The 27,405-nt window shown below is 47.5% G+C and overlaps 1 protein-coding gene across 4 annotated transcripts; it reads right to left on the bottom strand.

Moving 5' to 3' along the window:
• Positions 1-2,596: 2,596 nt before the first annotated feature.
• MTURN (maturin, neural progenitor differentiation regulator homolog) lies at positions 2,597-26,930 on the bottom strand. Of its 4 annotated transcripts, none has more exons than XM_075083355.1 (4): positions 26,721-26,930; positions 20,644-20,766; positions 14,277-14,428; positions 2,597-3,430 (listed from the first exon to the last, which is right to left on the bottom strand). In XM_075083355.1, the coding sequence occupies exons 1-3, from the start codon at positions 26,880-26,882 to the stop codon at positions 14,318-14,320; spliced, it is 396 nt and encodes a 131-aa protein (XP_074939456.1). In that variant the 5' UTR covers positions 26,883-26,930; the 3' UTR covers positions 2,597-3,430; positions 14,277-14,317. The 4 variants fall into 4 exon arrangements, with proteins under 4 accessions (XP_074939456.1, XP_074939455.1, XP_074939454.1 ...); XM_075083354.1 differs by lacking the exon at positions 2,597-3,430 and adding an exon at positions 8,060-8,174; XM_075083353.1 differs by lacking the exon at positions 2,597-3,430 and adding an exon at positions 11,245-11,610.
• Between the last annotated feature and the right edge of the window lie 475 nt (positions 26,931-27,405).

Raw genomic sequence — 27,405 nt, forward strand, 5'->3', positions numbered from 1 at the left:
TGCATAACAAAGAACTTCTACCCTTATTTATGCAAATTTGTAGCCAGAACTTTAATTATTGAAAGAATAGCAAGGGCTTAAGTACCACTGATCTGAATTTTCTGCTGAAATGCACCCAGATTTTACTCTCTTCTTGAGGATAGCTGAATACTGGGTGGTAACTTACACCTCTACAATTCAAGTACCTATCATCCACCTGCATTTTTTCCAGCCTTCTTTCAAATCACCTTGCCCTCCTGCTTTCCAGGGAGAAACTTTGAATCCTTGGGTTCAGCCTGTAAAAGCTGTGAATGGGTTGGCACAGGGTGTGAGCCGAGACAAATGTTGTCCCAGGCTACCTGTTGCTTCAGAAGCCATCAGTCCAACAAAGCCAGGAGCTGGTGTTACATTAAGGCGTCTACAGCATGTCTGCTCCTATAAATACACCACTTACAGCGGAGTCCTCTATGGGTTGTCAAGGGGTGGGTTTGTATTTATGGAACCCATTGAACAAAAAGATGGAAAATTAATTTCCTGTTTTGAAATGAGTCTCAATTTTATCAAAGGGAAAACTACATCATGAAGCTGACTCACTGCCTGCAGTTTAATGTACACAGCTTTCGTATTTAGCCATTAAGCAGATTATTCTCTGCTGGATGGATGTGTCATTCCTGTTAATGATAGTCCCACATATGCTGTGACAAACTACCAAAATGCCTGAACCATTTACTCCCTAAAGGGAAATGCAACTCCTTCAAGCGATGTAGGATTCTGCCAGAAAACAGATGGGAGACCAGGAAGAGTAGAGGGATCTTCTAGTGAGGCTGAGATGTAGGGACATTGCTTTGCCAGCTTTGGAAGCAAAGCCAGAAGATGTTCCCACCCATCCTATCCCCATCCCTGTCCCCTTGTGCTGTGTGTCCCTTGTTCCTCAAGTAGAATGCAACTGTAAATGAGCTGCTAACATGACTGAGGTTTAAAACAGCCCTTCAGAAGAAATCAAAAGCCTGTTTGCCCTCCTTCGTTTTTAACCCAGCTCATTTCACAGTGCAGTTCTGCAGATAGTTGTACCTCAGGCACTGGGAGCAGCAAACCATGGCTGGAGACCAGGAATGTGCAATTAGGGCAGGGCTGGGGAGAAAACTTCCTACCCCTGCGTGGGAGGAAGCAGGCAAGCTGGAGATTGTGGAGTCATGCTGGGGTGCCTGCTTTGGCACAGAGTGCATGTCTGTGCCACCTCTGCACAGTGACACCAGCTCACAGAGCTGCGGGTGAGCTCTGCCTCCGCAGCGGCTTGCCCAGCTGCTGGCTCGCGCAGGGTTTGGTCAGCACATCCTTTGCACAGGCTCTGAGGCAAGGCTGTCCAGTCCTCCTGGATCACAGCCAGGTCGTTCAAGTACATCCCCATTATCTGCCTTCCAAGGCACCTCTGGAGGTCACATACACATGCCAGGGCAGCATGACAGGGGACTCCATGACCCAGCAAAACCTGAAGACAGAAGGAAAAGGCTCTACCAGAACATCTTTAGGAGTTCTTTATACAGCTGTAAAGCAGTTGGTTAGATGGACAAAAAGAGCAGGAGGCTGTGAACAGTTCTTGGGGACAACAGTGGAGGTGACAGTAGTAGAGTGTGTAACTCTGAGAGCATGGTTGTCCATCAGAAGCAGGTGGCCACCACTGCCATGAAACCCACAGGTCCAGCTACGAACAGCCAGTGTTGGCCAACTTCACCTGTGCAGGCTGGCTGCTGGAGAGGTGAGTAACGGTTGTGTGCTCTGCTGCTACCACATGTTGTAAGACTCACTGGTCGTCAGCGGTAGTGGTTACTGATAGTTAGGACTGCACGGGAGCACCACAGGCCACCCCCGTTCCTCTTAGCTGCACTCTGCACTCTCCCTCAGTCATCACCTATAGAAACAGCAATTTTTCCATTGTGCTCTAGCGTATGTTTAACAAGGCAAAATGACCTCAATGTGGAGATATTTGGGCTGCTTGAAATTTGTCAGGAATTGTCATCTGTTTTCTTTAATGTAAAAAGCTTGTTTATGAGCATAGCTAATATAGACATTGGTGATCTCAGCGGTCTTCCCCTTCTCCTTGAAAGCTCTTCTCCTCTGTTATCATGGCTAACGAATCATTTTATGGGACACTGGGATTGCAGATTGACACTAAGTACCACTGCCAGATGAGAGTGGTGTATGCACTTTGAGAAATGAAGGGTAGGTGGTGGACACTGACTGGAAGCTTTACTCTGCTGAGCAGCAGCTGCAAAGGAAAATGAAAGCAGAGGTTCAGGGACCTGCAAGACCACGTGAGCTGCCCATCGGAAATGCTGGCTTCAGTGGTAGTAGTCAGAAACATGCTATTCATGTCTTCTGTGCAATTTGCTTGCATGTCTAAGTGTCTGATACAACCGCATGTGTCAGGCCACTGCAGGTGACTGAATGGCAGCATTTGATCACTTTGCTTTGGTTGTATTAACTCTCAGCATCGTCGTACCATTATTTCCCAGGCCTCAGCCTGGGTGAGCGTAGGGACCTGCAGGCCTGGGCAGGTCCCTTGTCTATGGGCAAGGCTTGCCATACATTGTACAAACAACCCTGCCGCAGGACCAGTGGGAGGAAGGAAACTTTATTAGGAAGGAAAACATGATTTTTATTGTTCCAAAAGAACAGTTGGTGGTGAAAGCGCCAACTGGTGTGATAACACATACAAGTTTGTGAACCATGCAAATGGACGTGATGACAAGCTGTGCCAAGGGTACAAGGGACATTAGCCACGGAGCTGCAGAAGTGCTTCACACAGCAGCAAATAGCACTTTCTGTTCAGTGTACTGGGTGTGGAGCACTGTGGCAGCAGGCTGGTGCTTAGTCACAAGGATTTTGAGTCATGCCAATGCCCTTTTTGCAAAGGCAGAACCAGCTGAGTGACAGGGGACCGGGACAGGGTGGGCTGCAGCTCCCGGAGCCCACGATGGCTGGTGCAGGACGAGGCAGAGCACCTCGCTAGGGAATGGTGAGGAGGAAGAAGAGGTGCAGTGATTGCTGCTCACAGGCACTTGCTATAACCATGTTTCCCTGTGTGTTTTTCCATCAGATGCTGCTACATCTCCATGTCCATTTCTGTTGCCTGCTCTGGCCGAGCCAGGCTGCACTCAACTGTCACAAGGCCTTCTCCAGTCCCATCACAGGTCAAACCGATCCTTTTCTCCACCAGTCCCTTGCTCTGATGCCCTCTTCCAGGTCTCAGTCCTCTCGTTTCTCCTCTTTACCATTCCCTTTCCTTGTCTCAGGAACACCGCCAGCTCCTGAATCACAGTCCACTTTGAGGTGGGGTCTGCAACCTCCCAGGTGCCTCCTCCTGCGTTCTTTCCCTTTGGCTTGAGCTGCAGCCTGCGGGCCCAAGGCCGATGCCGCTGCTCCTCCAGGGCTGACTGTGTCAGTATCCCCCCTGTGAAGCAAAAGTAACAAGCTGCTGTTCATTGCTGGGTTTCCACAGTAACAAAGATGGCTCTTTCTTTTTTTCCCTCCCCAAAAAACATCGCCCCTGCCCCAGTGTTGAGCTGCTATCTCCACCATCTCTTACGTGTTTCTGAAGACCCCAGAGATGGTAAGTCTATCTCTAATTTCCCTCTTGAGCTCTTCTGTGCACTGATGCATGAAAGCAGGTTACCAGGGCTGGTGGTGCATGCCTTTGCTGACCTGCTGCTCCGCTGCAATCTATCTTTTACAAGGGACGTTGCATGGGGCCAGTTATCTAATTAACTGCCCATGTGTGCTTGGGAGGGCTCAGAAAGCGCTGATGCAGCCCAGCTAGCAATTGCATTACTGGTTCTGCAGGTAGTGCCCAGCCTCCCTCCCTTTTTTGGATGACACGACAAAGAAACCGCATATTGACAAAGCCTAAAGAAATTCTGCAAGAACCTGGCCGTGGTGGTTCCCAGCAAGGTGCCTCCTGCTATCCGGCAGAGCTGGAAAAAAATGCACCTATGCATTTGGACTAGGGGGAAGTCCTGCCACACAGTTTGAGGGGCTTCAGCAAGCACTTCATCATCCCACTTTACATCTCCAGCTCACAGCTTGTTGCATCCATAAAGCTGCCTTGCCCGCAAGCTCAGACATTTCACGGAGGTGAGAAAGGGTCCGCAGGTCTGTGCTTCATAATTTGGGTATTGCATAAACAATTTTGTTGTGATCTGCTACACTGACTTCGGAAGGCTCAAGAAGGCTCAAAACTAGAGCTGGACTCATTGATGTTAAGGCATACAGTTCCCGTAGCCAGCAGCACATGGAGGAGAGGCATGACCAGCATTGTGGTTGGCCACCCTAGGCACTGCAGCCTGGAAGTCCACTGGTAGCTGAGTGACCCACCAGCAGCCTTTGTCAAACTCATGTGCTTGGCTCCCCATAGCTCTGCACTGCCACTCCCCATTGCTGCTATATGACTCACAGGCAGTTCAAAGCCTTCCCTGATAAAGGTTTTGCAGGAACAAAAAAATACACCAAACAGGAAGTAAAATAATAATAATAATAATCATCATCATCATCATCATCATCCTTCAAGAAAAGCCAATATAAAAATTTCCTAACTTTTATTAACCAAAATGGACAGTGTGATGGGATAAAAACTGGCAGTCTTTGTCTGTGTGAACCACTGTGTTTCCAGTACAACATGTCCTCCTGAAAAAGCCTGCAAGTCTCAGTTCTCATGAAATGCCTTTGCTGGAGCTGAGCGTATGGTCCTTAAGGATGCAGAGAAAAATGGAGAGCTGTGCTTGGAGGGTGGCCAGCTGAAAAACAGGCGAAAAGGCAGCCACAGTCCTCAGCACACTGAATAGGAGAAAAACTGGGGGGGAAGAGGCATATTTTGCCAACTGCACTCCCAGTTATTTAGCCTGCAGCTGCCGCTGGGAAGAGGGCAAGCAGTATGTAGGGCGAATGCAAACTCACATGCGCTCAAGGTAACTCATTTTCTCATTACTGAGAAACGTAATGCATGCACTGACAGTGCCCCACAGGCAAATGCAGCTCTGGTTGTGGGTCTCCATGCTGGGACTGCTTGCTGCAAGGCCAAGTGTTTCCAGGGGCTGGCAGCAGGAATTAGGGTCATGGTTTGGGGTCTGGCCCAACTCCTAGATTGCTGGCACATGCAGGGTAGCCATCACCACTCATCACCTCCTCAGCGCTGCTTAGCTTACGTCTGTTCTGGTGCCTTGTGCCAAAACTCTTGTCCCTCTCCTGGTACTGTGGAAAGCTGACTGGACATGGAGTGGCTGTCTGTGACTGGCTTGTCAGCCTTAAGACATCTGAATGTGGCACAGCTTCGCTCCCTTACATGGCCACTCCAACCCCAGAAGCTGAGAAAGTCCAGAGAAAACCAGTTCCACCTCCAGTCCTGGGCAGGGGTGACAGGTAAAATGAGTGCCTGTACAAGGCAGGTCGGGACTGCGGGGACACGCAAAGAGTTGACATCTGGTCAGTGGCTGCAGCGTGGCTGAGGCCAGCATGGCATCAGGGAGGCAGCTCAGGGTTGGGAGCAGACCAATGTGACCAGCAGCTATGCCACTGCACCACTGGAGCTTGGATGCATGCACACAAAGCAGGGCTGCAGTGGAGCTTACGCTGTCATGACATTGCTCCTGGTGCAGCGCAGTTCAGCCACAGTCCCAGGAGGGGTGGGTACCACCGGGGCCAAGAGGTGTAGGCACCAGCTCCCACTGCTCTATGCAGCTTTGACAATACTGGCACCCATCTTCAGGCTGCTTCTCCCCCTTCCTCCCCATGGTCTTTCTCTGTGCCAAGCTCTCAGCCCATCCTTCTCCAAAGCAGGACACTTTGTCTCATGCGCTGATTCATTTTTTTCATAGCCTGACCCCTTCTCGAGCAACAGCTGAAGTTGCAGGAGAGCAAAAGCAGAGCCTTGCAGGCCAGCAGCAAACTTGCTTTTACCCCTGCAACGCTGCCATCGGCTCGAGTTGCTTCAAATTTTAGGCTCTGCTGACCTCTAGGGGACTGCTACAAACCCAAAAGCATAAAGGCTTCAAAGCCCATGGCATGCTACGGCTCTTCACACACTCTTAAGGAGCCCCGTGGTGGGTATAACGTCGCTGACACCCGCTTCTGGGTCCTTTAGCACTACTAGAGGCTGTAAATAAAAACCTGGCTCCACTACTGCCTCTTCCATCACACCGTTATAGCAGCAATACCTTAAGAAAAATGTACAAGCAAGGTAAGGTTGTTGTGGAGAGCTATTACCTGCTATCAGACTGACATATAATTGCTACTTCTATTTCAGCATGGAAAAGCACTTGGGACCTTGAGAGCTTGTGGCTTTCACCCCCTTCTGTATCAGTTTGTCTAATAAAAGGTATAAAAACCTTGCCTTGGTGTCACAACTATAGCACCACTCGGTGAAAAGCGTGGAGGCATACACCTAGGCATTGGAAATAAAAGTTAAATGTGCTTTTTGATGGCATTTCATCACTCACTAAACAAGCAGTGGAAGCAAGAATCTTGTCACAGAGAAGGAGGAACACAAAGACTTGTAGAAAGAAAGCGTAAAATCTGATGTGCTCCTTAAAACAACACATGGAGCTGCTGAGGGGGGTAGCTCTGCATTTCCCAGCTGACTCAGCCTGAGGACAGCTGTGGTGGGAGACAAAGCATTAGGCAGGAGCCTACAGAGGCAACACAAACTGCACACCTCTAATGGATCTGTTCTCCTTGATACAAAGCCAAAAGCTATCATAGCCCTGGAGTATCCCTATTTCTTGACTTGGGGAAAGCGTGACGTAACTCTGGAGGGCTGGAGCATGGACAGACATTGTCTGGGGCAAAAGCTATGTGCACAGCAGAGTGCCCCCAGCTGCAGCCACCACCTTGCATGGGTGCTGAGGTCCATATTAGCAGAGAGCTGCTGTCTAAGCTGCTTAAGTTCACTCAACTTTCTGACACAGGAAGAAGTCCATCCAGCAAGACCTGAGTGGGCAGTGGGCTCCAAGTAGCTGAACACATGCTGGGACAGTCACCTCTTCCACAAGAGCAGCCGTATCCATAGCCAGAGCCTAAATGTCACAGTGGCTTCCACCATATGCAAAGGACTCTCAATAGGTTGTGGAGCTTGGGTTGCCAGGACCATGCACCAACATGAGGGAGTCAGTCCTGGTAGGCACTCCATCAGCCACAGGAATGGCTTTATAGACAATGCTGAGGGCTCTGGACACACCACAGGGCAGGTAACTGGCATGCTCCTACTCAGTGCTCATGCTCCAGGAAGTGTCAACATTTCCAGGCAAGTGCTGAGTGGAAGCACTTGCCCTTCCATGGGCTGGAAGATTTCTTCAACCCACAGGCAGAGGCTCATGGCAAAAGGTAATGACTGACAGCATTCCTTCAACTAAAGCAGGGTAAGAAGATGTCAAAGCAGCCATTAAAAGTGCAGTGTTCAAAGAAAAGAGACAAAGGAATTGAACAGAACCACCAATTTTCATTTCAGCATCGTTACATGTCTCTTAATGAGAACAGATGTCTCCCTAATCTGTGCGAAACAGAAAAGGACCTGGGAGGTCTGAAATACTGGCTCGTCCACAAATATTACCACCAGTTCCCATTTTCTGACAGCAAATCCACTGCCTCAGACTGCATTGAACCAAACCACCAGGCGGCTCTGGGTCCTGTCCTGCAAAGCAGGGCTCACTCTGCAGTGCCCAAAGCTCAGATGAAATAATTTTCTCCTCCTTACACCTACAAACACTGTGTTTATCCCACCACGCACTGACAGTGCCTAGGAAATGCAAGCCTCTCATTCCTTTGCCACGTGCATTGTAGCTATGCTTTAGCCCCTCAAAATCCCCATTTAGTTGGTTTTGCTCACAGAAAAAAGACTCCATCAGTCATCAGAGTTTGGTAAGTTTTTTAATGGCAAGCTCATGGTGTAATGACACTGCTGGATTTGATGCCTGGATGGTGGGAGAGGAAGGAGGATCAGAAGAAAGGCAGGGGTCCACTGAAGGCTCACACCTTTTAAAGCATTGAACAAAAGGGCAACAGCTTTTGGCGACCTGTTTCACAGCTTTGTAGTCCCAAGACAGAGAGATCTTCCAGCCAGAAAAATGGTGGAAAGCACACCAAAGACAGCCTTTGCATGGCACGATGCAATATGATTTCTGCTTGACGTGTTGAGGTCTGACTGGTCCCTGCATTAGTAAAGGAAAACTTGACAACCAAAAAAAATTGCATTGACTGAAATCCAGAGCTGACGTTTCCACCACCCCCCCCGAAGATGAAAGCAGACATCCTTTACATGCAGTGTTACCACAGATCTTTGCCTACATGAGCAACAGCATGTCGGTACAAAAAGGGAATTTCAAAGTTCAATGTATTTTACATGAAACCACTGAGCTTTACTGGAGTCAGCAGTAACTAGTACAAAGAAGTTTTTTTCTGCAGACAAATGAACGCCCTTTTTGTTAAATTGTATATTCGTTTATGACCAAGCTCATACTGACAGCACAGTGCTACGCTGCTCTATAGAAACTGGGGTTTGCAGTAAAGCCTTTAGGGATTGTCTGTCTCTAAAAAAAAAAAATCAGCAGTGAGAAAAAAGTCAAACATAGAGCACGTAAATGATAATTTGACTCACTGAATGTGTTATTGTGGTTAAGTGAAGAGGTTTCCTTTGTACACCTGCCACAGACATCAGATACCAACAATGCAACTAAGTAAGTCTCAGAAGCCTGATAAAAACCTGAGGTGACAGGGTCTGCCCTCAGAGTCTTTCCTATCAGAGGTAAGGACAAAATTTAAGGAATCTTTTTATTTCAGTACCTGCCTTGGAAGTGACATCCCTGAGCCTTCAGCTCCACGGTGACTCTGCAGGGACCACCTCAAGCCCAGCCTGTAACAGGGTCTAAGAGCTGCTGCCCTGAGTCACTCCTGCCTGGCTGTCACACGGAGGCTTCTCAGCTGCAGCTGGCTGCAGAGCCAGGCTGCCAGGGAGGAGGGGGGAGGTCCTGCTAGGATTAAACAAATAAATAAAGCATTTCCTTCTGCTCAGCAATTTACAGGAAGGGGCAACCGGCTGGCGCCCCTGGAGGGATCCTTCCCAATTTCCCATGTCCTGTGGCCAGACCAACACCAACCAGCGCTGAAAGAGACCTGCAGGCTGGGCCAGGATCCTCAGCGACTGGCAGCCAGAGAGGTCTAATTTTCCAGATGCCCTGCCTGGAAAGCCTCAAGGGGTCATGATTTTCAGAGACTGGATTATTTAGCCAGGCATTGCTCCCTGTGAAAAGATCTTGGGTTTGGCACCTAAAATGACTGCTCTCTTCTGCATAACCCCTGTCCGCCATGGACCACTCGTGGGTCGTCAAGGGATAACACATCTCCCATGCCACCTCATCCCCCTGTGAGAAGGTGCTGCCTGTGCAGAAAGGACAGCGCGACTCAGTAACACACACTGCACTGAACTGCCGCTCTCACTGATGCACCTGGCTGCAAGCTGCGGGAGATAAGAGGTGTTTCTCTCCCCCCTCCTCTGCCTCGAGTGGGAATTTCTGAGAAGAATGGAGTGGTAAGGATAGACACAAGGGAAAGATGGACACGAGGTAAGGACGGACACAAGGTAAGGATGGATGAAGTGGTAACCTCGCCTTCTGTCACAGCTAAAGCTGACAGTGAGTAAAATAGCCATGGACTTCAGCCCTGGGTTGCAGTGAAAGATCAGGAAAAATGTTGAAAGAGGCTGGGAATCTGTCCTGTATGGCAGCTTTCCAAAGCAACATCCATAATGTTATTGCAATCACTTTTACTCTCACAGTCACATGTCCCACATTGCAGGGGGGGAAAGGGCAGTTACCTACTAAGCAATGTTGTAGCAGAAACTCTTCCCCACTGCCCCCAGCCACCACCCCACACAGCACGCCGTACACGGGACGCAACGCCAGGATGCTGCAGCTAGCATGCAGGTCACCGATGCAGGAAAAATAACTGGCTATTCCCATCAAAAGTGGCATTTTTGCAAGCATGCAATTTTCAAAGGCACAGCTCTATGCACAGAGGGAAACTGCCTGGAAAACAGCCCAGCGCAGGGCAGGAGGTGGGGCTGAAGACTGGTAGGGTTCAGGTCATCATGCTCAGGGGTGTGCTATTCCCCACGTTTCTGTGAGGAAACAGTCTGCCATTTTTTTCTCTCATGAGCAAGTCCTTTTAAGGGATGTTATTGCACACCTAATAAAGCAGCTTTCTGCTCCCTGCCTGCTGCTCCCACCTACTGACACAGTATCACAAATAACATTGGGGAAGAGAGGAGGAGAAGGCATTTTAGTTTGCCTTTGTCCATCCCTTCCTCTCTCAACCATCTCAACACATTAATCAGGCAGGACACCAACAGAAGAACATGACTGAGCTCAAGGCCCCAGTAATATCCAGAGCAGTTTTTTTAAAAACTGCATAGGTTCAATAAGCAGATACTTGGCAGGACAGTTTGGGCTCAGAAATCCCAGCATCTCTCTGAAAGGGGCCTTCCTCACTCTTGCCTCTGCTACCCAAACCAGCTGTTACATTTCTGAAATCTGCTCTTCCCTCTGGCATCCTACATATTTCTCATCCCCCAGGCAGCACTCTGCTCATTGCATTCATGCAACTCATATTCAGAAGCGCCAGTTCTGCAAGAGGCTCTGCTCTGGTATATTTATGTTTAGCTAGAGCATGAAATGCCTATGAAAGAAGGGCGAGGGAAAAGGGAGACTCTTCTGTGTCCTTTCACTAATGGTTTGCTTTGAGGACAGGCAATGATAATGCATACCTCTTTTCACCCACAGATCTAAAAGCACTTTATACACTGGTGGGCAAATAATACTAATGGCCCCTTTTACAAAAGGCCTAAGGTGGGACTTTCAAAGGAGTTACCCTGCTCCCACTGAATTTCATGGAGGCCTGGATGCATAACTGGAGGCCTGCCTTGAACTGCCAGCTGCCAAGATTCACCTGAAGCTTGGGGCACGGCCACGGCGGAGTTCTGAACCCACATCTTCTCACGGAGTCCCCAGACTTGCAAGCATTTATGCATGTTTGCAAATCTTGCCTTACTCTGGCAGCCTCGCCACTGGGTCATGCTACCCCTGGTTAATTATTGAATGACTACTAACCTCAATACATGGCGGGAGTGAGGGAAAAGAAAATACAAATAAAACATAAAAATACTTTGTAATGCCACTAAACCAGTACCACATCTCTTGCATCATTTGGTAAGTATGGAACAAGTAACACGGTAATATGGAAATGTATTTGGTCAAAGTAAGCAATCAATATTTTTTGATAAAATACATTCTATATTAATGCTCATTCATATTTAATACACATGTAAATTAAATTTTCTATGTATAAAATTCCAGTTTATTCTCAGTGCTGCCTGGTCATGCTTCAGTTCAGCAGCAGGGCTCAACACATTTGGCTCCCAGCAAAGTGAGAGAGGAGAACAGTGCTCAGCTCTCCGCAGGACCAAGCCTCACGCATCCCCTGGAACACTCAGTCCTGCAGGTTCCTGTTTGAACAAAATCTTGCTGGCTTCAGTGGGAATTTTGCAGGGGTGAGCGCTGCAGAAGGGCCCCCTGGCCGTCCAGCACTTGCAGTCTGGTGTGGAAGTCACCCAAATGGCATGTGGCATTCCAAAAAAAAGTGAGTTAGTGAATACAGAAAATAATATATCTACATAATTTACAGCATTGTTTGCTTGCAACCATATTAATGCTCAACTGCTCATTAACAATTCAGTCAATATGCAGGGAAAGGTAGCAGAGTGCAGTACATATTACAACCTCCTGTATGCAGTTACAAGCGCTGGATCTTACAGTCTTTCCTCATTTCATTCATGAAACTCCTGACTATCCCGCTGCCACCCAGACCCCAATTCTCCATTGAGCCTTGTGGAATCAATCCTTCACAGCACTTAGGCCAGTTGAGATTGCGTCCACACCTCCGCCACAGGCCCCTAACACCATGCAAGGGGTGCAAGTCGCCTTCGGCTGCATGTCCTCAGCTACCACCCATGTCCCCCTGCACCCTCCCCTCTGTTGTGCTGGCACTTCTCTGTGCAGCCACGGGCTGAACCAGGTAGTGGGACTGATCCAGCTGGAAAACTGCCTCTCTGTATAAACGCAGAGGGTTATTTCCCACCCAGACTGACCCCGCAGCCCAGCTCACGACACAGCCGTGCCCGGGGCTTGTGCAGGTGTGCGTGTGGGTGCGTGCATGTGCATGTCAATGCCAGCTGTCCGCACTTAAGCAAAATGGGTGCAAGTGGCTAGCAAACCTGAATGGCAGGACTTTGCCTCCAGCTTGCACCACTGTAAATTATGTCTTGCATTACGTTACAGCAGAGGAAAGTCAGCCCCAAAAGATCTATTTGTATGAGCTGCAACCAAAGGATTGGATGCTACGAAGAGAAAGGTTCTCCCGAAGCAAGGCTGTGTTTAAGGTTATGGCATCTGTTTTAGCTGGAGAGGAAAGAAAAACTTAGGGACTTAAAGCAGGGATGGAAACCACTGGTCTTAACACTTTATTTTAGTAAGCAAAAAGCCTATTGCTGCTGTACAGTGTTATACAATGAACTGCCACAGTTCTCACATCACTAGTCCATAGAAAATGTGCTGCGACTACCATGTTTATGCCTGCATGCCGAAAGAATGTACAAAGTTGCATTAAGCTCTGTTTCTGTTCCACTTTCTTTTGATATTCTTAAACTTCGACTTTTACAGTGTTGCAGACACTTCTGTGCTTACTCAGGTACCACACACCATCCCAGTTATGGAAGGTCTTTGCCCCAGACTGGAAAAATCAAGTGCTATGCATCTCTCAAGCCATCATCAGAAATGTAAACCACCAAGAAAACTTGCTCTCGTAAGTAACCTTGAAAAAAAAAGCCTTTAAAAAATCTATTGAAAAGGAGACATCGCTAACAACAGGGTTTTCAAAATGCTGCAAGTTGTTTCTAGGAGTTGTCCAAGCATTTTCTCTTCACCCACTTCTTGTTTTTGTAAGGCTAATTCTGTATAAAAGGGCTTTTGAAGCGTGTGACCTTCATTTCATTATTTTTAAAAAATTGGAAAAAAACGAGTAAATTTAGAAACACTTTGCTCAATTGTGGAAAACAGCTGTATTACAACAGAATCTCCTTTGCTTCTTATATTTTCAGTACAAAAGGCAAGTAAATAAAGAGACCCTGCATCTTCACAGTCTGACACTCATCCGAGTAATTTAAATCTATGCAAAATAGGTATAAAATACAAGGGGTCTTCTCCTTTATATGAAGATCCTGCCAAACCCTTCTGGGGATCAAGTCCCCAGCTAAGTAAAACCTCATTAGTTTTTATATCAGCCAAAGCAGTAGTATTTTAGCTCCCCTCCAACGAGGTGTAAATGCCTGGACTAGCTCAGAGGCCCAGGGAGAGGAACAGGTCCAGCCTAATTTTAAGAGCCAGGTGCTGGTTAATACCCTATGGCTTCAAAGTTAAGTTGCACTTCAATTCACGATGCCGCGAGGTTTCAGTAATAATTTAGCAGTGTATTAAAAACAGCAAAGCTTAAAGTTGGTTGTCATGCAGAAGTGGGATAGGTGATGGCTATTTAATTTGTACAAAAGCAGCATTTGGCTTTGGATCAACTGGTGTCAGAGTACCAGGGTTGGTTATAACGTGATACTGATTACTCCTAGTTATTAACCTAGCACTTGTAAACTCAGGTGTCAGTAAAACAACATTAATACACCTGACACTAATACTCCTCTCGATTTCCCGCTTCCCATTATTTTTGTTAAGCCTTCATGTGCACTTCTGCAGTACTGACCAATATTAAACTAGTGTTTTTCAGGAGAAATCTCTTCAAGTTTGGTACTTTGTCAAAAACCATAGCTGTTGGAACTAAAAAGAAAAGCGTAGGTCGCGTTTGCTCTCTGTGCTGGTTTCCTCAGAAAGGTCACTGCTGAGGACTTGGCACTCCTACCACACGCTTCCTACATTCACGGTGCTCTACATTCATGTCAGCAAACGCTACTCTCGAACACAAATCGAAGAGACAAGTCAGCGACAAAACTACTTCTAGACTGATAACAGCAGAATGCTACCAAGACAACTCCATAGAAAACCCACTGAAGCAGGAGCAAAATTCAGGTCACTTCTTAGCAAAGCTCATCACAGATTATTTTTTTTTTAACCTTTTTGTAAAACTTTTATCCTGGGAACCAGATATCCCCATGTGATGTGCTAATTCAAACAGGCTAACGTGGGACCACCTGACCCCACCTGGTACCAAAGGCTTCCGAATTTTTTAGCTTCTCAGAAAATCACTGCTGACTGACACCCATCTGTTGGTGATCGGCTTCTGGTTCCTCTTCTTCCACATCTGCGTTATATTCTTCAAATGCATCATCATCAACATCTGGAAGCCCAAGTAACTACAAAGAAGAGAAAATACTGTGTAATAGTGAATTACCCACTCATGCAGCTTCGCTGCAAATCTTCACACAACACCTAGGTGCCGCTTCTTGGAAACCTCAAACCCTGGAATAACAGTATTGCATAACGATTTCAACTCTCTTTCTTTCCCTCCTGGGATAAAGGAAGATTTGAAAATGCATCTTCACACCAAATTAAGTGCTCAGAGACCGGAAGATAAATAAACCCAAAGCAAAGCACTTGGAAAAAGCTTTGCATTCTTCCCTGAGCTCTTATCACGAATTGTTGAGTGTTTAGACTTGGCAGTGGTTTAACTTTGGCAAGAACTGTGATAATACTGTAGCAGTAGTTATCTCGGTTTAAGATTGTGTTCAGCAACCCTACAAAAGCCAAAGAAGAAAGCATCTTCACGCAGAACTGGCTAGTATAGAGTAGGCAAGGAGTCCCTAAAAACCTAAAGATCCCACCAGGTTAAGTGCTTCTCTTTTACCCTTCGCTCCATCACACCAGACAGACCCTTGCATGTTGGATGAAGCCCTCGCAGTGAGAAATATTGTGTATTCAACTCAAAATCACCCGAGCCCCTTTAAATTTCTGCAAATTAGATTTCGGCTTGTGAAGAACAGCCGGCCCATCTTCCTTGTACAATGTCTGGATGCCTCCACCTGATGGCTCTGATCACTGCAATGGCACTTGTTCGCTACAGGAAAAAGAGCAGTGATGTTTGAACTTTTCCCCTCGCCTCCAAAAGGTTGCCAAGCCAACAGAAGTCAGGAAGACAGATAAACCAAATAACAGTCAAAATAATGAATCTGTTGTGGAAATCTCATATTGGAATCCTACACTAGCAGCTACTAATATTCAGAAAGCAAAATCACATGCCAGGCATTATTGGGAATACCATGTATTTAGCTTGCCAGGGCTGGAAGAGCAGCACAGATGCATGCAACACTCTGTTTGGAGAGTGACGCAGCTGTTAGCTCTCAAAAGAGGCAAAACCCAGAAAAATCAGGAGGAGAGTGAACTCGCTAGTTGGTAGCATGAAAATGAGAAGGCTGTGACGAGGCAGATTTTTAGGGACCTAAGCTAATTTAGTCTGTGATCAACATTCAGAATTTCTCAGCGGGTACTGACAATGCACAGAATTAGCCTCTGGGTCCAATAAAGCTTGTATTCCTTGCTGCCACTGGGAGAAAAACAGTTTTTAGTTGCAGGGTTTCTTCAGCAGGGAAATGGAAAGAGAATTTCCTGACTAAACCCCCTCCTTCACATTTTAAAAATACTTTCAGAGTGACCCCAAGCTGAAAATGTTCTTGTTTTCTGAGCAGAACAGAGAGTAAATATTCCTATGCATACATATTTTTCAAATCAAATGCTTAACTGAACATGAAACTACTTGGTTCATTTTCAGGATGCGGGGGTTTTGTTTCATGTTGAAGCTAAAATTAAAATACTCAGTTTTAAAAATGCAAAAGCAAGGGCTCTAGGCTTTCTTATCCACCAGTATTATTTTTGCTAAACTGATTCGGTGTATTCAGATTAAATATGAGTGTTGTACTGCTCCATTTATATCACCTGGCAGAAAGAACTTAGATCACTTTTTTTTTTTTTGCCCAGCTCTGGTTATAAATCCTCCTTGATTTGCAAGGAAATGTGCCACATGAGTCTTCATTTCATGGGATATTGCAAGCCTTTCCCATGCAAAATTAGCATGAAAAAAAACATACACCATGAGAACCACAAAGACCCACACATCCCCTCTCCCTTTGCCCTCAGGAAACCCAGCTCTCCTCTCCCTGGCAGAAAGTAAATCAAAGAATGATGCCGCTGATGTTAGTGGTTTTATGTAGTGTAGGAAGGATGGGGATGGGATGGGATGGGATGGATGGGATGGGATGGATGGGATGGATGCTCCTCCAAGAGAGGTGCAGTTTTTTTTCTCGCATGGACACTTTAGGATCTTCCAATGCCATGCAGATCCTGCTTTTCGGGGTCACATCTCCTCACTCCCCACAGGACTAGAGTCCCTCACTGCTGTTAACCCCTTACTGCCCTCTGGACTGCAGTGACAAATCAGTCCACACCTTTACCTGAAGAAGGGAGGATCAGGGTCCAAAGCGCATGGAGCTCGACAAACATTGGGTCAAAGCAGAAGGAGGGTATATAAAAGATGAGGACAAAATAAGATGATAAAAGTGGCCTGAGCTGACCCTAAACTGACCCCCTACCTTGCCTTCTTTCAAACACACTAGTTTCTGCTTCTAGTCCATATCTGCTTCATATATTAACGTATCAGCTACGTGGCAGACTTGAAAGGACTTTAATGGAGAGTGAAGACAAGGAGGAAAGAGGTAAAACCGGGAAGGGGTATAGAAAGAGAGAACTGATCCATCAGCCAAACAGCCAAGAGGAACAAAACTGCCAGGTGGAGACGCATGGGGAGGAGGATGGTGAGGCAGGAGGGAGGGCAACAACCAGCGGCAGCACTGCCTGAACTACCTCCATTCCTGCTGGCCAAACTACCCATCTGGAGGTAAATGAGAGGTCACTGGGACGTGTATGAATTCAATTAATATGGGACAAATGGCTTTTACACTGCAGATTCCCCAGTTCAGACGTAGGCTTTTTAGGCTGAAGGTGAGCTCAATGTGGAATTTGCTGCTGAATTGTAAGGCTCATGTTTTGGTTCTCTGCAAACTGTCAGTTGGTGTGATGTCCCTCAGGCATTTTTAATTTGTCTGTCTGTCTTAACTCTTTCAAAGTGCTCTGATTTTATACAAATAACCTAGTAGCTTTTAAGTCACGAAAGCAGAATGACATTGCCTCCTACCAAAAGCTGATGTACAAGCACACTGAAAAATAAACCAAGTACAAGACCGACCTTGAGCAGTCCACACAATGCTACACTAAAGACAACGTGGTTCTGTCAAATCCCAATGAGAAGGGCTTAGTATCCACGCAGATGCGCTTACAAGGACCAGCACCGACACTTCTGGCACCAGAGAAACAAGGGCACTGGACAAGCTGGGATTGTCTGAAGCAAACAGTGGTATTTGAACCCTGTGCTACTGGTACCACTTCATGTACCTGCATGGTGTCTGGCACTTTTGGATGCTCCCTGAATAAGTGGATAATAAGGCCAATCACAGAGTTTTGTGGACACCAACCCAGGAAGGCAGTAATGGGCAGAGACAACATGCCCCCCGCAGCTTCAGTAAAGCAACAGCTTGACCTTGTCTACAGCAGGATTTAGGGGTGCAGTTTAGCTGTCACAGGTTAACCAACACTTTTTAAAAGCCTTATCTAAAGAAATATCCTGCCCTGGCATTGTGTTCATGCCCATAAAACATAAGGGAGAGATGCCTGAGAGCAGTGAGGGGTGGTGAGCAGCTCCCAGACTGCCCTCATTGCCTCCTGCACCCAGGGAAGAGTGGTGAGCGCAGGGAAATCTCTGTCTCTCACTGAGAGGCACCTAACCGCTGGGCATCCCCACATTTACCACCTCCGAAACACAGGGCCCAGCAGCATAAGCAGCCAGTCCCTTCTCACAGTAAGCCTGCGGAGACACAACTGGGCTGTTATCGTGAATGTGCGGAGCAGGGCTGAGAGGAGTTACTGGGTGAAAATCGGCCTGGAAGCCTTCAGCTAAGAGAGGGCAGGTGCTTGTGCAGTGCATGAGGGCATGGAGAGCTACAGACGCACCACCAGTGTCTCCTCCTAAACATTTCCCTTCAAAGGACTCTGACAAAGACTTTCAAAACTGTCTAATGATCTTGGGTATCCAGCTGGAAATACCAAAATGGAAAAGACTTTCAGAAGGCCCTTACCAAGCATATGCTAAAACCCCAGCCCCTCCTCACTGTCTCAGACTGAGTAGCCAGGGCCATCAGACACCTCAGAAGAGCCCCGTCTGACCTTCAGCACCAGTTTTTCCTAAACTGCCATTTTTCAAACTGAAATTTGCCAGACCGGTCTCTGACAGCAGACTTGGTTGGGATAGTGGAGAAAAAATGCCCTGCAAATGCACTGTTACCTCTACGGTCACAACAAGGCAGTTTCGTTAGCAAAACAGATCCAGCAGAGAAAGGATGGGGGACAGTGCAAAGTAATGCCAATGAAATAAATGCCTCAAACTGACAGAGAGTACTTCTGTTCTGGCAAAGGCCTGAGGGTGTAAAATAACTGTTTCCATACATCTACTGTAACACCCTTCACTTTTTAAAATGTATCCTACCGGGCATGTGCTGTTTATAATAATTACAATAAGAGGAAAATGTCAATACATTCCTTCTTAGACTTGTCTACACACAACCGTACCTTGAATAATAAAACTGGTTTTGTTACGCTGCTGCAAATCACTCAATACTAGGTCAAAGGAGAACCTGAGAAACTTTATCTCTGTGGTACATCCAAGAGAAAATGAAGAGGTACTTGACTACAGTCTGCAAGAGGTCTCTGACAAGAACGGTGTCCTCACTTGAATAGGCAGAAGCATAATGGAATTCAACAGTTAGGAAGCAAAACTAGAAAAATGCAGATTGTAAATAGCAGTTTTCCACAGGAGGGGTGTAACTAATGATGAGAAGAAAAAAGTGCCCGGTAGTGTTGTATCCTTTAAGTCACCCAAAGACTTTACATCAAAACTGGGTATCTTTGGAAAAGATACACTCCAGCTCAACCATAGCTCATGTGCTCGGTGGTAGGAATCATGGGGCGAAATGTGATGTATCCACGAAGGGCCCAGACTAAATGAGCATAATGGTTCCCCTCGCTTTGAAGCTTTTTATTCTGAAAAGTAGCTTAACTTGGTTTAACTAAAGACAATTTCTCAGCAACTTAAGCTATGCTGAAATAAATGTGGTTTAAATGAAATAAGTGATCTGTACCAATTTAATTAAGTCTTTTTGAAGTCCTCTTTAGTTAAACCAATGGAAGTTTCTCCTCAAAGACACAGCTTTTCTGAGCAGGAAGAAACAGCTATGAAGATCCAAGAGCCGAATACTGTTCTGGGAAACATATTTATATTTTTGTATGTTTTCACAATTACAAGCAGCTGTACTGATGGATCAGATTTCCAGTCCTTTCTAAGAAAAGTGTGCATCTGTTCTATTTATTTCCAGTCTCTCAAAGGATTCTTTAAAACGATGCTTTTTTATGTCGACCAGCTGCGGCGGTCCACAGCAAGGCAATGCAAGGGTGTAACACAGGGAGGGCTGGTGTTTTCATATTGGCGCTCCAGGCCCCCCCTTTTGCTCTAAATACTTGGGATATATTTTCAGTCTTCACAACTAGTCAGCCAGAAAAAGAGAGGAGGGAAAAATGTCTACATTTTCAGTTGAGTTTAAAAATGTCCATTGGTCAGCCTTCCCATGGACGTCACGGGAGCATGGCTCTGGCAATGAACTTCTGCTCTGCTTCGCACCAGCCCCTTACCCAGCCCAAGGCTCTCAAAATGAGAGGCTGTGCAATGGGAAGATTTGACAAAAATGAAGGACAACAGCCAGCTTAAGTCACCTCACCCTGATGCAATCCAGGCTTTGACCAAAATCTTAGTGCTAAACAAGGACAGAGAAAGCTGAGTAGCAGCAAAACAGAAAAACACACGCTCCCTCCCCACAAAACCCAGCTTCTGCTCCAACCTCCGCTTAAGTAGTGACCAAACTGGCATTTCCAAACACCAAGTGGCAACCATCCTAACAGCAAAACCTGGACCACTTGGAGGAAGGAAAAGCCAACCTTAAAATAAAACAAACCACTCTGAGGAGAAACTGTTTTTCCAGCTTCCCAGAACTTTACTCTCACTACCCAGATCCCTGCAAAACTCCCCAATTCCAGTGCCAGGAAATAACTCTGCCACAAAGTCCCGCGGCGCTGACTCGCATCCTGTTCCTCGGAGTCAGCACTGCATCAGCAGGATGGGAGCCCCTGCGCAGCTGGGGAGCTGATGCCACCGGCTGCCGCACCAGTTGGCCTCCCACCCCACACGGGAATCTCATCCTCTCAAATGCAGAGATGGAAATAAAAAGGCAGCTGGCTTCCAATAAACCATTTCCAATTGCCTGATAGTAGCTTACGTGCTAACATCCCTGCGCCCAGGCAGCTGACTGGAGATATAAGTCCCTGCAGATTGAAAACCACCTTGCTCCATCCAGTGCTATCCTATTAAAAGTCACATGTAACTTTCAATGTTTACAAGTAAGAAAGAGGCACTTACGGGTCTGAAGGATTTGAAGACTTTTTCCAATATTTCATGGAGTGTCTTTTTCCCACAGGAGGAGATGTAATCCTGCGCGAGCTGCAGAAAAGGTAAGCAGTCCTCACTTTCGCTCCACACGTGCTGAAAGCCAAAGGGACCACAAGAAAGAAAAGGCATTAACAGGAATTCACACTGGCCTTTCCACGTGATTTTATTAGGTGACATGTTGTAAACATCTGCCAAAGTACACTGGGCCTCCTGCAGTTCAGACCTGCACTGGGAATGGGCATCACAGGCTGTTTCAGAAGCTGTGCTTCTGAGGAGGAACCTCAATTTTGTTAACACACGCATCAGAAAGCAGGGAAATTGATCCAGAAGAGAAAACACCTTATGACCATCCCAGCAATGAAGGGTACACACGCCTTGCGCATGTGCATTTTATGAGTAAAGGTGTTTTCATCTGACATCAGCCCCGCTCAGACCTGGAAGTCACGTTGGGTGTTCTCTTCTTCTGCATCATCCACTGCAATGAAGCCCTCAGGAAGAGCTAAAGCATCCCTCTGTCTTCCTGGCATTAGTGCAAGTGTGATGCGACCCTGGAGGTGGAACTTGATGTGTAATTCTCTTGACGATGCAGAAGATGCAAAATATACTCGCAGGTTAGACACAGAGCCAAGGACAGACATTTGGGCACTCACAGAATCCTGACACTTCATGCCTCCCCCCTCCTTTGAGGTTTACTCCTCCTAGACCCAAATCTTCTCTTCTCGGGCAGGCACATTTAAACCCATTTGGGATATTCCTCATATTGCTTTGGAGATGCTGGTTCCCCAGCCTGGCTCTGTGAAGCCTCTCCCAAAATTGATGGTTATTCTGCCACTGTGAGTTTGTTTGAAACAGCTGGTGAGCAATGGTGGAAGCACTCAGGCAACTACGCTTCTTGCACACAAGGGCAGCACACAGCACAAGTTAACGCATACGTTTAAAAACCTTCTTTTTGAAGACTTTGTGCATGGGACTGTCTTAGGCAGTCTGCTACAGAGAAGGCTAATACTGCAAAATTGGTTTGAGACCCTTATACCTCTATTTTTGCCCAGCAGCTCTTTTCCCCAAAGCACCGTGCAGCTTGTTACTGTGCTATGAGCAGTAGGATATGCTTAAACAAGAAAAAAGGAGGGTCTCTCTGAAGCTTAACTAACATTCAGGGAAAGAGTCAGAATGACAGATGTTTCAATCCCTGACATAAGGCTTGCACGTCACCTTCCTGTTCAGTGGTGAGTACCTGCCAGGGATGCAGTTTTACGCTTATTGAAATAAAACACTTCTTAACATCACCTAAGCTGCATCTTTAAGATGATGAAAACTGTAACTGCCTTGCTATGAACCCCACTTGACCTATATTTTCTTTGCTGCTTGTTGCATCTTACAAGCATAAACACAGTGAGATGTTTTGTTATGAAAAGAGCCCTGCCTTAGTGAGTAGGTTCTGCTCTTTCCATACAACCAGAGTCATCTCTTAACCAGTCTGGCAATAAAAATAAGTTCTTTACAGTCTTGCCAACTTTCAAAGGCACATACCACAATTCTCATGATACTTTATGCCACCTTAGAGTCATGAGCCTTGCAGTCCTATAAATATACAACCAAATCGCAGCTTGTGTTAACAAAAAAAAGTCTGCACTTTGTGATTTCTGTGGCCTAAAAAGGCTGAAGGTACATAAAGTGAACTCAAACGAACCCTCTTTAAAATACCAAATGAACACTTTCCAATCACATTTTAAGAACAGCCTCCAGATTTTGGAGGTCTGGCTAGTGACTTCTTAATACTTGGGTTTGCAATAACCATTTGGTTACTTTTAATCTTTGCATCCAACTTAAGAGCTGGATGCTGCAGCTTGGCACTTCACTGCTTGTGCTAAACCTGCTGTAATTGTTTATATGTATAAAACAATTATGACTGCTAACATCCTGATTCTTGTTTAAATTGTGGCTTCTTTTAACTACCAGAGCTATACACGGGAGCTTCCACATAAATGAAAATCAGGCCCTGCCCTTTTATAAATAATAGCTAGTTCGTTCCCCAGGGAAAGTTAGCCCCATGTTGTCCTATCCTGTTTTCACAATCTCTTTTCAAGCTGTACCACGTTTTAGACTCAGTTGTGAATTTGTCAGCAGTAGCACAGAATAAGATGATCTAGCACAAGGGGAAAACCTAAACGAGTAACTCAATCACTGAGCCTTTGAAGAGACTTTTTCGCATGGCATCGTAAGGCAACAAGCAAGTAAGGCTTCCAACAATTACCACATCTGCAGAAGATTTAAAACTTTGGCTGCAGTGACAAACACACTATGAAAGGTCTCACATGCCATGAGTGCATGCATCTCGTTTGGAAATGGCATGACTTCATCTTCCCCCCCCAAGAAAAATCCTTAACCATAATAAAGACCAGGGTTATAACACCTACATATTCAGCTGCATCTACAGTTCTCTGTGGATGTTCAGCTCTGCACCAAGGCAGTGCAGAAACTTAGTCTCACCACTGACTCATGCATCTCCAGAGGAACCTGCAAAAGGAATTTTGGCCTCTAAAAACAAAAACAAATGTAATTTGAGGATTCAGCTCTTGTTTAGAAACTTAGAGCAGTCAGTGAGGCTGCACATACGGAGATGCTTTTCCTGGAAAAACCCTGATGCCTGAGAACCTCTTTGCAGCAGGAGAAGCAGGCTGCTGGCAAACTGGTGGACCACAGTGCTAAGCTGTGGCTGCACAATTAAAAAAATACTAACCTCATCATCTGAGTATGTGTTTTCCAAGCTTGCCCAGTTTCTCTCACAGTTACTTTACCTCACTACAAAAGCACACAGCCACCAGATTTCCACCTCAGCTGACCTAGGATCATGGCTGAATTTAGTCCAGCATCTACACAGAGCAGATAGCTGAGGCAATTCATAGGGTTACATCTGGAGGGGTTTGCTTTTCCTCACGCTTTTAGACGACTCACTGTTGCTGGATGAATGGAGTCATTTGCTGGAACACCTTTTTCTAACCCACCTGTTGAGCATGGCAGCAAAACTTTTTCTTTGTGGGGATAATTCAAATTGCAGAAAATATTCAGACTCACTGACTCTGTTATAAAAAATTTTACAGGAAATGTTGCATCAAGGTGGCATCATATTTTTATTTGCTTTATCAGTTGCTTTGAATACCAGCAATAACACAGTGACAAAACAAATGACAGACTATAAGGAATAGCCTCGCAACCCTCACCCTCATTGGTTATGGCTATACAAGTCCAATTAATTTTTTGAGAACACCATGAGCCTCAGAAGCTAAATTATACATGGTTCAGCTACCTAAAACACTGATTCAGAGAGTTTTAGTGCCCAGGTGGTACTGAAAATGCCAACTGGCATCTAGATGGGTCTTCTGCACCCCTAGCATGTTAAAAACCTAGCCCAAAGATACTTTTACAGGAAGTTAGAATTATATGATCGTTGTGATCTGGAATATCTGATTTTATACAAAATTCAGAGCTATTCTCCCCCAGATTTCATCTTGGCAACTTTTCCATGTTTTTCTCCTCCTCCCTTTTAAGTTCGTCATGCTCATCATTTCCTCCTTACAAGTAGGTTATCATGGATTTCTCTGGCACCTTCTACATAGCTTTTTAAGTTGCATTGTTATGAAATGAAGACATAAAGAAAGAGAACAAGAATACCAGGCACCAGATGCTTATCAAATGCGAGGCTCCTTTATAAGAGTCACAGGGTGCAAAAAGGCTGTAAAGTGTGCCACTGTGGATTCTGTTTATATCTACTCACTTTCACACTCCATTGTGTTACTGGAGCCACGCAACAAGGCTCAAGTGCAAATGAGAATCAGCCCCCTGGCTTGCATTAACTCTCCTTAAAATAAACTGTAGCCTGTAATTGCACACAGAAAGGAAACTTATCTTCTGGAACATAAAAAAAAAAAAAAAAAGAAAAGAACTGCAAAAAAGAAGATAGCCAACCTGGGAGCAGAAGTGAAGTCCCACGGTGCACTAGGAGCAGAAAACATTATGCTGGTGAATCAGCTCATTAGTGGCTCTTAATCGCATTAAAGAGACACCATCAACAGGAAGAGAATTATGAATGACACCTATATGCCTGTCTTAAAAGTATTAATACTACAGAAAGTGCCTCAAGTAATAATGCCAAAAAAAAAAAAAACCCCACAGAAGAAAACGCTGCTTCTAGTTTTCCACCATTTACATTCTGCATTTGACAGGAGTTGGCCCTTCTGCTCAGTTTTACTACTGGCGGCTCTGGGAGGGGAGTCCTTCCCACAGCAACCCTGGAATGAAAATATTTGCCAAAAAAAAAAAAAAAAGAGACAATGTGGTTGCAAACCTACAAAAATTGGTCAGTGTTGGAAGCATGGGAATAGGGTCTGAAACTGCTCAAGATTTTCTTTAAAGTTGACTAGATTTTGTTTTGAAAGAGTTTGCTCGATTATTGAGCAGCGTATAAAACCCAATACATGTCTAAGAAAAATAATGACCTTTCTTTGCAATTTCCGGTATCATTAGCATTCAATCACAGCTTTAACCTAGTCCTGCATTGGATTCATACGTATCCCTGCTTAAGAGTCCAGCAAGCACGGGCCTTTCTGGGCACAGGCATCTCTAGAAGGGAATGAGCACCAGGGTTTGGCAGGCTGATACATGCTGGGAGGATGGGTGTGTAGGGCTAGTCTTACTGTGGACCGCGAGAATCCACACCCAGAGATGCTCCACTGCCACGGCCGGGACTGCGTTCGAAAATCTCATGCATCCCTGGGCAGATGCATAACTAAACTCCAGATAACTTCTTTCATAATTCAGCATGACCATCTGCCCGAGACAATAAATAAATAAATGTCCTGCTCGCTGAGGTTTGTGGTCTGGGAGAAGTCACTTGGCTGCTCTTTGTTTCCATGAACCCATCTGTCAGACGGGTTCATGCTGCACTTACCTGTTGGAAAGGGAATTAATCAACGTTTGTCAAGCAGGTCGAGGGATGCAAGTTGCTCCGGGAGGGGAAGGACCTACAACGTTCCTACAATAACGGTCTGTGCTAGGAGCTACTTTTTTTCAAAAAATAGAATAAAATCCTTTCGCTGCATTTAGCGGGAGCTTTGCAGGTTACAAACCCCGCGGCGAGGTGCCGCTTTTCGGTAACTCTTCTTGCACTTCTGCTCACCACCGGGAGGGCTGGGGGGGGAGGGGAAAAACCCACCCCTTCATCCCAAAGCCACGGGTTGTTTTTGCCGGTGCCATTTCTACACAAACTTGTCTCTGAACTCCGCCAGGGGCGGGGAGGGGTCGCGGCGGCGCCAGGCCGGCACCTGCCCGGGTCCCCCAGCCCCGCCGGGCTCGGGGGAGCGGCCCTCCTGTCATCCTGACTCCATTTTAGTCCTGCCCATTCTCCATTTGCCGTGACAGCCCTGCCAGTCCGCCCGTCCCTGCGCCGTGCCCCGGCCCCGGCGCCCCGGGAGGATGGAGGGGGCCGCGGGGGGAGCAGCAGCGGCAGCCCCCGCGGGGCGCAGGAGGGGCGGCCGAGGTGGGGGGTCTTGCACCTCTCTGTCTCCCCCCCCCACCCCAAGCCCGCAGCCTCCCCGGGCCGGGGTGATGGGGAAGGCGGGGAGCGGGGGGGGAGGGTGATGTCCCTGCCCGCAGCCCTGCCGGCGGGGCCGCCCCCCACCGGCAGCAGACTCCATTTTGCAGACTGTGCTGCGCTCTGGGGAGGATCCCCCCGGCCCCCCGCCCTGTCCCCGCCACCCCCGGCCCACACGCCGGGCACCCCCGCAACCCCCGGCACCGCCGCCCTCCATCCCCGCATCCCTCCGACCTTCCGGGGCACGACCCCGTCCTCTCCCCACCACCACCACCACCACCCCCCCCTCGGGTGCTCCCCCAAGCACCGGGGACCTGCACGGACGCAGAAGGCGGGGGGCGGGGAGGGGATGTCCCAAAAGGGGTGCAGGGGCTGCCCGCCCGTGCATGCACACGCACGGATACCCACGCACGACCGTGACCGCCCCCCCGCCCGGGTCCCCTCCCGGGTCACTCACGAAATTGTCGCCGCAGGCGGCCTCCGGGCAGAGCACGTAGAAGGAGACGCCGGGCTCGGCGTAGAAGTCCATGCGCCGCTCCGTCTCCTCGGCGGCGATGAGCTGGAAGGGCGTGCGGGCGCACCACCGCTCCGCCGCCTCCGCCAGCGCCTCGAAAGCCATCCCCGTCCCCGTCCCCGCCGCCGCCGCCGCCGCCGCGACCCGCGCCCGCGCCCGCCCCCGCCCCGCGCGCGCCGCCCCGCCCCCCGCCCCCCGCCGCGCCGCGCCGCGCCGCGCCTCGCGCCGCCCCGCGCCTCGCGCCCCGCGCCGGTCTCCCGCCTCCGGCTCCGCCGCGGGATTTGCTGCAGAAAATTGACTTTGACGCCTCCTGGCAACTTGGGGTTGGGGGGCGGGGGCGGGGGGGGCGAGAAAAAAAGCCCGGCGAGGGACCCGCTGCCAGCAAGCCGGTGCTGCCCTTCCCTTCTCGCTTCCTCTCTTCCCGGCCCCATACAGAATTTCATCTTTTACAGAAGAGACAGCCCGCGCAGCAGTACCCTTTTATGCCGAACAAATCAGTACCCCCTTGCGCCGAGCTTCGCGGAAGCCACCCAAATGCGAGACGTTGGGCTGCCTAGACGCAGATGGATTCACCCCGTGACGTTGGCAAGCCTTACGGTTTGTATCAACGACACTGGGGACCGACGGA

Source organism: Phalacrocorax aristotelis, chromosome 2 (genome assembly GCF_949628215.1).
Source record: "Phalacrocorax aristotelis chromosome 2, bGulAri2.1, whole genome shotgun sequence".
Lineage (NCBI taxonomy): Eukaryota > Metazoa > Chordata > Aves > Suliformes > Phalacrocoracidae > Phalacrocorax > Phalacrocorax aristotelis.

Bases quoted from the DNA above. Each gene is read 5' to 3' on its own strand.
- MTURN (XM_075083355.1), bottom strand. From the start codon at position 26,882: ATGGCTTTCGAGGCGCTGGCGGAGGCGGCGGAGCGGTGGTGCGCCCGC. The intron at 20,767-26,720 runs GTGAGTGACCCG...TTTGGCTTTCAG, and splicing joins CCGCCTGCGGCGACAATTTC to CACGTGTGGAGCGAAAGTGA. The intron at 14,429-20,643 runs GTAAGTGCCTCT...TCTTCTTTGTAG, and splicing joins TCTTCAAATCCTTCAGACCC to TTACTTGGGCTTCCAGATGT.